Source organism: Podarcis melisellensis (genome assembly GCF_964234715.1).
Source record: "Podarcis melisellensis genome assembly, chromosome: 8".
NCBI classification, from domain to species: Eukaryota; Metazoa; Chordata; class Lepidosauria; order Squamata; family Lacertidae; genus Podarcis; species Podarcis melisellensis.
The window spans coordinates 6,142,591-6,154,537 of record NC_138540.1 but is presented as its reverse complement, the minus strand read 5'-3'; the positions used below and the strand labels follow the sequence as shown (position 1 = coordinate 6,154,537).

Here is an 11,947-nt window from a genome sequence, read left to right as displayed (position 1 = left end):
GACCATGATTAGAATCGAGATCTGTACCCCCCCCTCCCTCCCTCCCTCTGAGCATCACTTGCCATGTCAGAGTCCAGAAGCAGGGATATCCCTCTGATGCTGAGCTTCTGGACTTGCAGGTGGTCGTGTGCCAGCCAATTGAGGAGCTGCTCCAGTGTATCTTCACAGGGATAGACCTCCAGACGGCAGCTGAGCAGCTAAAGAGGCCCAAAGAGAAAGAAACACTTCAGGGATGAGAGGCTGAGGCAGGTTCTCCTTTTACTCATCATTTGCAATTCTGCACAGAGCAAACCCACTGAAGTGAATGCACCAAAGTTTGTCATGTACATCAAATCCAATGGGTCTACTCTGAGGAGTACTAAAACAGGAAAAAGTCCTTAGGCTCAAAGTAGCCCAACACTCGGCAGAAACCAAGCCAGGGCCTCCTTGCTGCACCCATTTCCTCCCGCGTCAGTCCCCCTCACCTCGATGTAGATAGCTGCCGCGACTTGTGGCATTCCGGCAAACTCCCGGTCCTCAAGAGCAGCGATGATATTTTCCACCATGGGAGGGATCCACCAGTGTTGCTTTCCGACGGCTCTGAAATGGAGAAGGAGATCTCGGTAAGGAAGGGAAAGACACTGCAGAAAGCAAACAGGGGCACAGTCCGATCCCGTGCCTTCAGCTCTGTTTGCCAGACCACTGCGTTCTTCCTCTTACCTCACCATGGCAGACAACCCCTGGCTGAAAGTCTCCCGGCAGAAAAGTTGGTCGACGATGGCCGCCTCCACTTGCTCTCCAGTGGTGCCAAGAAGGAGGTGCAGAACTTCCTTAGCCCCTCTGGAACCAAAGCAAGGCCATGTTCACCAGGAGGGTCATTGTCACACACTCAAATTCCTTCCCCAGCAGCTGCCTGAAGGACAGCCTCCCTTGGAAAACCAAGCTGGACCAGAACCGCCCCCCCCCCCGAGCTTGAAGGGGAAAGGACTCCATTGGTCCCTTTGCAACACACTACTCACCCGAGGAATTCCTGATCATAGTGGAAGTTGATAACCATCCCCAGGAGAGCGATCAGCAGCTGTGGGAAGTTCTGGTGCACAGCTGCCTTGAAGTCCTCCATCCTGAGGATGGCGTGCAACAGGCTGGTGAGATGTTGCTGGAAGAGAGAGAGGTGCAAGTCACTTTATCTGCTTTCCTGCAGAATACAGGAATCCCTAGATATTACCCTGGGAAGAAGTAAGCCAGAAAGCAGGTGGTTGGTCCTTACCACTTGGGTGGCAGATTCCGCCAAGGGGCTTTGGTAAATCTGCTCGGCCATGAGATGGGTCAGTTGTTCTGGGTTGGCCGATGCTAGAACCTCCCTCCATACTCTCTCGCAGTCTCTGTGAATGCAAAAACAAAAGCAATGGTCAGATTCAAGTCTTCTGCTTGCTGCCATGCTCCAGAGAGAGGAAATGGCAGCAAGGGCTTTCTGAGCAAGCCCTGCAGCTTGCCAACCTCCCCCTTAGCCCAGTAGAACCTGGAGGGCTCCATACCCGAAAGGAAACTGGAGGAGATATTCAACCACTGTCGCCAGGTGGTGGTGCGACAAGATGGACAACGTGAAGACGGCCATGCTTCTGCCTTGCACTGTAGGCCCCTGGCTGATCTTATAGAAGGCCTCCAGCAGCACCTTCACCTGTCAGAGAAAAGGAGAGGGTAACATGTGTCCTGGCCACCCAATGGCATGAGGTTGCCTCCCCTACACCAAAGCAGATAATCTTCTTCTCTCCTACCTTTGCAGATGCCTTACCTCCACTTTTGTGCCGCCAAACTGCTTGATGAATTCTTGCAGTAAGTGGGAGATATCCAGTGGGTTGAAGCTGCTCTCGACAACCAGGTCTTTGGCCAGGAAGCACATTGCCTCCAAGAGCTGCTCCGCAGGGAGAAAGGCGCCAAAGACCTGAAGCAAGAGAGGAAGGTCAGAGATGCCCACAGGGCAGGGCTGGGGAGCAGAAAGCCCAGGTGCTGCCTCTGCAGAACCCAGAACATGTGGCTTGAGAGACAGCAACTTACCCTGGCAAGATGGTAACAATTATTCACGAACAATTCAGGAACCGGTCCTCCGGTGGATTTGAGGACCTTCTCAGCTCTGGTGATAAGTATATGGTTCCATGACGTTCGTTCCAGCATCTCTGCAAAGGAAAGCCAAAGGGTTAGTTTGGGTCTTGCCCACCCCCACCCCATGCTGGGATACATTCTTCTAGTCTTACCTTCGTTGCACCGCAGGATGGGCAGAAGATAGCAGAGAGCCTCTGCTGCCCGCTGCCTGCTCTCCGGGTCCGGATCCAATGCACAAAGGCAGGAAATCGCCACCAGTTGGCCAAAGGAGCATGCAGAAACCGCTACCGATGGCTGAGAAGAAACCCAGAGAAGGGACTGATGAGAGAAGCAACCCATCACCATTTTTCCTATAACATTTTTATTAAATCTTCCAAATAGGAGGTGGGGTTGTGGGCTTCATGCCCTCCCCCACGTACTCGGGGCTGGCTTGCAGCCCCCGCGAGAGCAGGAAATCCTCAGGCGTGTCATCTCCCTTGCCAGCCAATCGGCTGGCCCGGAGGCGTGGTCAGCACTATTTAGGGCCGGCGCACCTGAGGATTTCCCTCTTTCTCCCAGTGCCCCAGCAGCTCCGGTTTTCCCACCCTCCCACCCTTTAGGTTTGGCTCTTTGACATTGCTATGGACTTCGGTTGGTCGCCATCAAGGGGCCTGGTAGGAATTTTTCCCACTTGGCAAATCGGCACCAACCATTTGGATTTTTGCCTACATCGCAGGAAATCATCACAACTTCCTTGGCATTGGCGGTTAGGCATTGGTAAGGGTATTGATATGCAGATGGGGGGGGAGGAATCACCATCACCTTCCCCCATATGGAAGGGTAGTCCGGTAAAGGATTCCGGGGGGCGTGGCCCCGTCCGAAGCCTATGGAGGCCAGGGCCCAAGGCACGCCCCCGAGCAGTGACCCCGGGGGAGCTCCTAGTTGATGTACATCAGCAGGACTCCCCCTACTGGTGGTTAACCCTTGCCGGTCTTCTAGCAATCAGGCTGAAGCCGGTTAGTCAATAGGACCAATGCCTAAGCCAATACCGCTCAGTTCCTGTAATCAATAAAGTTGTGGCCTAATTTTGCCCATTAACCTAAAATACTGGTGTCCTGTGTCTTTATTTCCGTGGGGGAGGCGGGAACTCGCCACGCAACTCACATGTTCCTGGATCTTCTGCAGGAAGGTGGAAAGATCTCGGAGCGCCTTCCTTCGGATCTTCCCATTCTTCATCGTTGCGATGACATCCGTAAATCTGTTCTTCAGCCGGTCGCTGCTGACACTTTCAGGAGGAAGATCAGCCGCATCCAGAGAAGCTGTGGTTGGGATGCTGAGGGGAGAGAGGAGTAGCGCTTTTGTCAAAAGGGTTTATTGCCTCCCATCCTTCAAAGACCCCAAGCACCCCCACCATAGAAATGGACCGGGTTGTTTTTTAAAAGCAATTGATTATGGGGGAGGGGATTAGCACAGGATTACCTTGGAGGAAGATCCTCCCCATCTTCCAGGCTGATTTCCGATATTTGATCTTCATCAAAATCAATTCCCTGTCCATGAGAAAAGAGAAACAGGAACGTCAGAATGTGAAGAATGGATCAGACCCATTCATGTTGGAAAGCACAGACGAGGTAGGTTGGGAAGCAAACTGAAAATCTCTGGCCTCCCTTTCCTTAGAGACCTTATTCATCCTTCTATTCATTTAAGCCTTCGGTTAAGAGTCTGGGTGTAATCCTTGACACCTCCCTTTCCATAGAGGCGCAGGTTACAACAGCCAAGGCGACATTATCCCACCTTCACCTCATCAAGCAGTTGGTCCCTTACCTTTCCCGCCCCGACCTGGCCACAGTGATCCATGCGACGGTCACCTCCAGGCTTGACTACTGTAATTTGCTCTACCCGGGGCTGCCCTTGAAGCTGTCCCAGAAACTCCAGCGGGTGCAGAATGCTGCAGGGAGGCTCCTCACGGGGTCTCTGCCAGGGGAGCATATTCACCCAGTGCTTTCCCAGCTGCACTGGCTCCCGGTGGAGTACAGGGCCAGATTTAAGGTGCTGCTTTTGACCTTTAAAGCCCTACGCAGCCTAGGACCCTCGTACCTACGGGACCGCCTCTCCCGGTCTGCCCCACGGAGAGCCTCAAGGTCCATAAATAGCAACACCCTAGAGGTCCCGGGCCCTAAGGAAGTTAAATTAGCCTCAACCACAGCCAGGGCCTTCTCAACTCTGGCTCCGGTCTGGTGGAACGCTCTGTCTCATGAGACCAGGGCCCTGCAGGATCTGATCTCTTTCCGCAGGGCCTGTAAGACAGAGTTGTTCCGCCTGGCCTTTGGCTTAGAATCAGTTTGAATCCCTCCCCCTCTTTCTATTTCCTTTTCCCTCCTGTGAAGAGGCTGCATCCTAATGCTTTAATATTGTATCTTAATCTTTTAAATTGTATTTTAATCAACTTTTTTTTATTATTGGTTGTTAGCCACCCTTATCCCGGTCTTGGCTGGGGAGGGCGGGGTATAAATTTATTATTATTATTATTATTATTATTATTATTATTATTATTATTATTATTATTATTTAGAGCATTTGTACCCCTCTCTTAAGCCAAAAAGGCTCCAAGAGAGCCTTCCATGAAATCAAATGCAAGAAACTCCCTAATGGCAGACTTCTATTGTAAGAAACAATCTGACCAACAGAACACACAAGGAAAGGGGGCGAGGAGGGCAGAGGAAAAGACAACTCACAAGCTCAGGCCCCAGTGTCTAGAATGCTGTTCTCATCTCTTCCACTGAGGCAGCCTGCTGAAATGGCTGCCGCCAGATGACAGTGGGGGGAGAGGAGACCTGAGGGAGCTGGCCTGTCTCAGCAGAGCCCATGGCGCTGTTTCTCATCCGTCCTTCCTCCAGGAGCAGAGTTCCGCCAGGGCTCAACCCTTTCTTTGACTTTGGATAGCTCTTTGCCTAACTTGGTGATACCATTAATCTAGGTTCCAGATGCCGATGATGCGGTAATTCTATCTAGAACCCCCATTGGACTCAAAAGAGCACTAAGAAAGCTCGCAGCATACTGTGAATCTGAATGCCTCAAAATCAACTATCAAAAGACCAAGATACTCGCTTTTGGGGAAAAGCCAAAGCTTAGAAGCTGGGAACTCCAAGGCCATAAATTAGAAGAAGTCACAAACTACAAGTATCTAGGAATGGTGGTACAGGCCTCAGGAACCAACAAACGACACATAAACTCCATCGGGAGTTCAGCGGAAAAAAACGCAAACTGTATCCTTAAATTCTTCAGAGCACAAGGGGGCTTCTTCGTCCCCGCAGCTCTAAAATTATACAAGGCCAAAACTTTGGCAGAACTCCTCTATGGTTCCCTCTTGGGCCCACCTTCCTCTGCTTTCTCCCCCCTTGAGAGAGTTCAATCTAGACTTCTTAGAGCTCTCCTCCAAGTCCCCAGATGTGTCTCAAACGCATGGATTGGATTGGAAACGGGGATGATGAGAGTGGAGGCTAGCATCTGCCTAACATCAATCTACAAATGGCTGACACTGAATCTGCTCCCCTGAGGGATAGCCCCTTTGATCCTCTGTGACCAATTCCAGTCGAGCTGGCAGACTGCAGTCCTGAACACCCCCCGGAAACTGGATTTTGCCCCTCAAGCCCTTCTAAGTCTGGGCTTGGGCCAGGCAAAAGCCACGGTCAGGCAAAGAATATTAGATACCGAGAGACAGCAGAACTGTGCAAGGTGCCCCGACTATAGAATTGGAGAAATCGAGAGAGATATAGCCGCACCGGCAGCATATCTCTTCTTTCTTGTATCTAGGGATGCAAGAAGGGGCTTTACACTCGCCAGAAGCTCGGCTCTTCCCTCGCCGGTCCTGGATGGAGCCTTTAGAAGGGTATGCTCAGAGACTTTGCACCTGTCCATTGGGAGAGATAGGAAGCCCAGAACACTTGTTCTTTGTTGTTGTTGTTCTGTCGTTTAGTTGTGTCCGACTCTTCGTGACCCCATGGACCAGAGCACACCAGGGACTCCTATCTTCCACTGCCTCCCACAGACTCATGTTTGTAGCTTCGAGAACACTGTCCAACCATTTCGTCCTCTGTCGTCCCCTTCGCCTTGTGCCCTCAATCTTTCTCAACCTCAGGGTCTTTTCCAGGGAGTCTTCTCTTCTCATGAGGTGGCCAAAGTATTGGAGCCTCAGCTTCAGGATCTGTCCTTCCAGTGAGCACTCAGGGCTGATTTCCTTCAGAATGGAGAGGTTTGATCTTCTTGCAGTCCATGGAACTCTCAAGAGTCTCCTCCAGCACCATAATTCAAAAGCATCAATTCTTTGGTGATCAGCCTTCTTTATGGTCCAGCTCTCACTTCCATACATCACTACTGGGAAAACCATGGCTTTAACTATACGGACCTTTGTTGGCAAGGTGATGTCTCTGCTTTTTAAGATGCTGTCTAGGTTTACCATCGCCTTTCTCCCAAGGAGCAGACGTCTTTTAATTTCGTGACTGCTGTCACCATCTGCAGTGATCATGGAACCCAAGAAAGTAAAATCTCTCACTGCCTGCATTTCTTCCCCTTCTATTTGCCAGGAGGTGATGGGCCCAGTGGCCATGATCTTTGTTTTTTTGATGCTGAGCTTCAGACCATATTTTGTGCTCTCCTCTTTTACCCTCATTAAAAGGTTCTTTAATTCCTCTTCACTTTCTGCCATCAAGGTTGTGTCATTTACATAGCTGAGGTTGTTCATATTTCTTCCAGCGATCTTAATTCCGGCTTGGGATTCATCCAGCCCAGCCTTTCGCATGATGAATTCTGCATATAAGTTAAATAAGCAGGGAGACAATATACAGCCTTGTCGTACTCCTTTCCCAATTTTGAACCAATCAGTTGTTCCATATCCAGTTCTAACTGTAGCTTCTTGTCCCACATAGAGATTTCTCAGGAGACAGATGAGGTGATCAGGCACTCCCATTTCTTTAAGAACTTGCCATAGTTTGCTGTGGTCGACACAGTCAAAGGCTTTTGCATAGTCAATGAAGCAAAAGTAGATGTCTTTCTGGAACTCTCTAGCTTTCTCCATAATCCAGCGCATGTTTGCAATTTGGTCTCTGGTTCCTCTGCCCCTTCAAAATCCAGCTTGCACTTCTGGGAGTTCTCGGTCCACATACTGCTTAAGCCTGCCTTGTAGAATTTTAAGCATAACCTTGCTAGCGTGTGAAATGAGTGCAATTGTGCAGTAGTTGGAGCATTCTTTGGCACTGCCCTTCTTTGGGACTGGGATGTAGACTGATCTTCTCCAATCCTCTGGCCTCTGCTGAGTTTTCCAAATTTGTTGGCATATTGAGTGTAGCACCTTAACAGCATCATCTTTTAAAATTTTAAATAGTTCAGCTGGAATATCATCACTTCCACTGGCCTTGTTATTAGCAGTGCTTTCTAAGGCCCATTTGACTTCACTCTCCAGGATATCTGGCTCAAGGTCAGCAACCACACTACCTGGGGTATACGAGATATCCATTTCTTTCTGGTATAGTTCCTCTGTGTATTCTTGCCACCTCTTCTTGATATCTTCTGCTTCTGTTAGGTCCTTTCCACTTTTGTCTTTTATTATGGTAATCTTTGAACAAAATGTTCCTTTCATATCTCCAATTTTCTTGAACAGATCTCTGGTTTTTCCCATTCTATTGTTTTCCTCTATTTCTTTACATTGCTCGTTTAAGAAGGCCTTCTTGTCTCTCCTTGCTATTTTTTGGAAAGCTGCATTCAATTTCCTGTATCTTTCACTATCTCCCTCGCATTTTGCTTGCCTTCTCTCCCCCGCTATTTGTAAGGCCTCGTTGGACAGCCACTTTGCTTTCTTGCATTTCCTTTTCATTGGGATGGTTTTCGTTGCTGCCTCCTGTATAATGTTACGAGCCTCCATCCATAGTTCTTCAGGCACTCTGTCCAGCAAATCTAAATCCTTAAACCTGTTCCTCACTTCCACTGTGTATTCATAAGGGATTTGACTTAGATTGTATCTTACCGGCCCAGTGGTTTTTCCTACTTTCTTCAGTTTAAGCTTGAATTTTGCTATAAGAAGCTAATGATCTGAGCCACAGTCAGCTCCAGGTCTTGTTTTTGCTGACTGTATAGAGCTTCTCCATCTTTGGCTGTAGAGAATATAATCAATCTGTTTTCGATGCTGTTTTCGATCAGAGGCTGATGTGCATGTGTAGAGTCGTCTCTTGTGTTGTTGGAAAAGAGTGTTTGTGATGACCAGCTTGTTCTCTTGACAGAACTCTATTAGCCCTTGCCCTGCTTCGTTTTGAACTCCAAGGCCAAACTTGCCAGTTGTTCCTTTTATCTCTTGACTCCCTACTTTAGCATTCCAATCCCCTATAATGAGAAGAACATCCTTCTTTGGTGTCATTTCTATAAGGTGTTGTAGGTCTTCATAGAATTGGTCAATTTCAGTTTCTTCAGCACCAGTGGTTGGTGCATAAACTTGGATTACTGTGATGTTAAAAGGTCTGCCTTGGATTCGTATCGAGATCATTCTATCATTTTTGAGATTGCATCCCAGTACAGCTTTTGCCACTCTTTTGTTGACTATGAGGGCCACTTCATTTCTTTTATGGGATTCTTGCCCACAGTAGTAGATATGATGGTCATCCGAACTGAATTCGCCCATTCTTGTCCATTTTAGTTCACGATGCCCAGGATGTCAATATTTATTCTTTCTATCTCATTTTTGACCACATCCAGCTTACCAAGGTTCATGGCTCTTACATTCCAGGTTCCTATGCAATATTTTTCTTTACAGCATTGGGCTTTCCTTTCGCTTCCAGGCATATCCGCAACTGAGCGTCCTTTCGGCTTTGGCCCAGCCGCTTCATCAGCTCCGAATCTCCTTGTACTTGTCCTCCGCTCTTCCTCAGTAGCATGTTGGACGCCTTCCGACATGAGGGGCTCATCTTCCAGCGTCATAACTTTTATATGCCTGTTGTCTTTGTCCATGGAGTTTTCTTGGCAGGAATACTGGAGTGGCTTGCCGGTTCCTGCTCCAGGTGGATCACGTTTGGTCAAAACTCTCCACTATGACCTGTCCATCTTGGGTGGCCCTGCACGGCACAGCTCATAACTTCTCTGAGTTATTCAAGCCCCTTCGCCACAGCAAGGCAGTGATCCATGAAGGGGACTTGTTCTTTAGATGTCCCTTTTATGAAGAGGCACGTAGTAAGATCATGGATCCCCTACTGGTGAGGTTCACCGACCTCCCGCAAAAGCAAAAATTTGACCTTTTGCTGTTAGGCAAAGAGCAGAAGATGACCTGGATGGTCGCCAGATTCTGTGTACAGATCTGTAGGCGCAGACCATCACCCAACTCAAAATAGTGTGGCATAAAAAGCCCTGACTCTGAGTCAACTCCCTGGGATAGTTTATTATTGTACATTTGTAGTGAAGTTAAGGATTTCAAACTTTGGTCAAGAAAGGAGCAGATTTTGGTGGGTAATCAAAAAGCCACAAGAGTTATGGGAAAGAGGTCTGTTGCTTTAACCCTGCAGACCAACAGTCTCCAAATGTGTAAATTGTTATCTTAGGAAGGAAGTTCTCTAGTTTGATTTGGGGGCTTGACACCTGGGGCTCCAGCTATTCACACCCACCTAGTGTTGTTATCAGTCTTTTAATTACCTGGGAACAGTGGCGTGTAACGTGGGGGCTGCAGGGGGCCCGGCCGCACCGGGCGCAACATCTGAGGGTTAGGGTTAGGGGGCGCAAATCCACGGGTTAGGGGGCGCAAATCCATGGGTTAGGGGGCGCAAATTACTTGCCTTGCCCCGGGTGCTGACAACCCACGCTACGCCACTGCCTGGGAATGTGCATCTGTGAAACATCTGAGGAAAGGGGTGAGTCCTTTGATCAAGGTTCTGGGAACTTAATGAGCTCAGCTGTCACAAGTTAAAATTATTAGCCCATAAGCTGGTCATTGGTGGATTTGAATGCAATCAAGAATTGTGATTGAGTCTGGGTTCTGGTTCCAAGTGAGATTTGTGAGTAAAGATCCTAAGAAAGGCTGCGAAAGTGCACTCTGCAACCTGCGATTTGCCCAGCTGTTAGCTTACCACCTTGCTGGCAGCCGGCCTGTGTCTCTTTGTAATGGAGATTCCTGCTGACTTTGTAATGCGGATCTACTGAAGGACTTTGAAACTACCCTATCTCTGTCTTTGTTCTTAGAAGTGAGTATCTTAGTTAGCTATACTAAACACTGTCTTTATTTTATCTGCCTGCAAGATACAAAAGATGTGCCTGCTTTTTAAGCATGATAACTTTGTGGTTTTTTAAAATAAATTTTTAAAAAAGAAACTTTCTTTTGTTTTATGTGCCAATCTGAGGGAAAATCTAAGTCCAACGCCTGACTACTTGGTTACGCTATACCTGATGAATTTCTGCCTGCAAGTTTGTGGAAGCAGCTTGCAGAGTGGGGCAACCGGTAACAAAGGAGCATAGTCTTCTCCCTTGGACTGTGCCATCCTCAGGCCACTGTGCCTCCTGGTGCCCTGAGACAGAGTGGTGACAGCACTACCATTTCTGATGCGTTTTGTTTTGTCAAAAAGTAAATGGCTGCCGGCCTCCGTTCCAGAAACCTGACCCAGCTGGAGGGTAAGGGCAGGTGAGGGAGGGGCGAGTGGCCGGAGCCCCTTTAGTACAACAAATTATTTCTAAATTTATTGTTGTAGATTGTTTCAATTGTCTGTTTTAACCATATTTGCGCAGCAGTTTCTAATGTTGTGAGTGCCCTCTATTTCAGAGGCTTCTACTCTGCAGCCTCTTATAGTTGTTTTAACTGCGAGTTTTTAAGTTCCCTATGCTCTTACAGTTGTTTTAACTGCGTGTCTTTGTTTTTTAGTTCTTATCTGTTTTAACTATCAGTTTTTATCCATCCATTATCCGTGTTTAATCTTGTATTTTATTCAGATGTTTTATCCTATGCCTGTTTCTTGGTCCTCATTTGCTCTAACAATTATCGGTTTTAAAAAAAATAATCCTAACTGCTACTTTATTTATATGCTCTTTCTTTTTTTGTCCTGGTCTGCGACCATAATAATAATAATAATAATAAATTTTATTTATATCCCACCCTCCCTAACAACAATAAAACAGTACAACACAACACTCTAAAATCATTCATTATAAAATTAATTCGAATCAAACCACTGGCAACCATTGGGCCAGAGCTCATAGAGCTAATAAAGTTCATACTAGTAGGTTCCAGAGTTAAGTCCCCTGGCCATGGCAACCTACACTTACCTCCAGGAGTCTTCGGGACGCCATCCTCAGGCCACCTCCTCCAACCTCGGGATGCTCAGGGACCTCAAACGCTCACAAGCTCCGTTGCTAGGCAACGGCAGTTGAGAAGATGGAATTCCCGGCCTCAGTGCCAAGGCTCTAGGAGAGTCCGTGTGGCCTAGTGGTTAGAACAATGTTTATGCCATGCAACGCTAGGGTGATATATATATATATATATATATATATATATATTTTCTTTGAAATGTACAGTTTAATACTTTTTCTATTATGTGTATCCTGCTTTGCAGGCTCTTGTTGTCTCCCAAAGAAGCTGACAGGATTGCTCCCCTGTACTTATGTGTTTGCCGTGTACATTTATAATAATAATAATAATAATAATAATAATAATAATAATAATAATAATAATAATATTTTTATTTATACCCTGCCCTCCCCAGCCAAGGCCGGGCTCAGAGCGGCTTACAAGCAATAATAAACACAAGATGAATGATTACAACTTAAAAACAAAAATAAAATACAACATTAAAATAATGGAACATTAAAATATTAAAATGTAGCCTCATTGCAGGAGGAGAAGGAAAAGAAAGAAAGGGGAAAAGAGAGAGAG

The 11,947-nt window shown here is 47.3% G+C and overlaps 1 protein-coding gene across 2 annotated transcripts; it reads right to left on the bottom strand.

Moving 5' to 3' along the window:
- Window positions 1-8: 8 nt before the first annotated feature.
- LOC309376299 (uncharacterized protein) lies at window positions 9-11,491 on the bottom strand (the record flags this gene model as incomplete). 2 transcript variants are annotated; one of them, XM_081922558.1, is made up of 12 exons in its annotated part: window positions 11,341-11,491; window positions 3,538-3,605; window positions 3,223-3,391; window positions 2,232-2,373; window positions 2,035-2,153; window positions 1,772-1,921; window positions 1,515-1,657; window positions 1,247-1,361; window positions 999-1,135; window positions 700-819; window positions 465-579; window positions 9-197 (listed from the first exon to the last, which is right to left on the bottom strand). In XM_081922558.1, the coding sequence occupies exons 1-12, from the start codon at window positions 11,362-11,364 to the stop codon at window positions 9-11; spliced, it is 1,491 nt and encodes a 496-aa protein (XP_081778684.1). In that variant the 5' UTR covers window positions 11,365-11,491. The 2 variants fall into 2 exon arrangements, with proteins under 2 accessions (XP_081778684.1, XP_081778685.1); XM_081922559.1 differs by lacking the exon at window positions 11,341-11,491 and adding an exon at window positions 3,965-4,090 and having other exon boundaries at window positions 3,538-3,763.
- Between the last annotated feature and the right edge of the window lie 456 nt (window positions 11,492-11,947).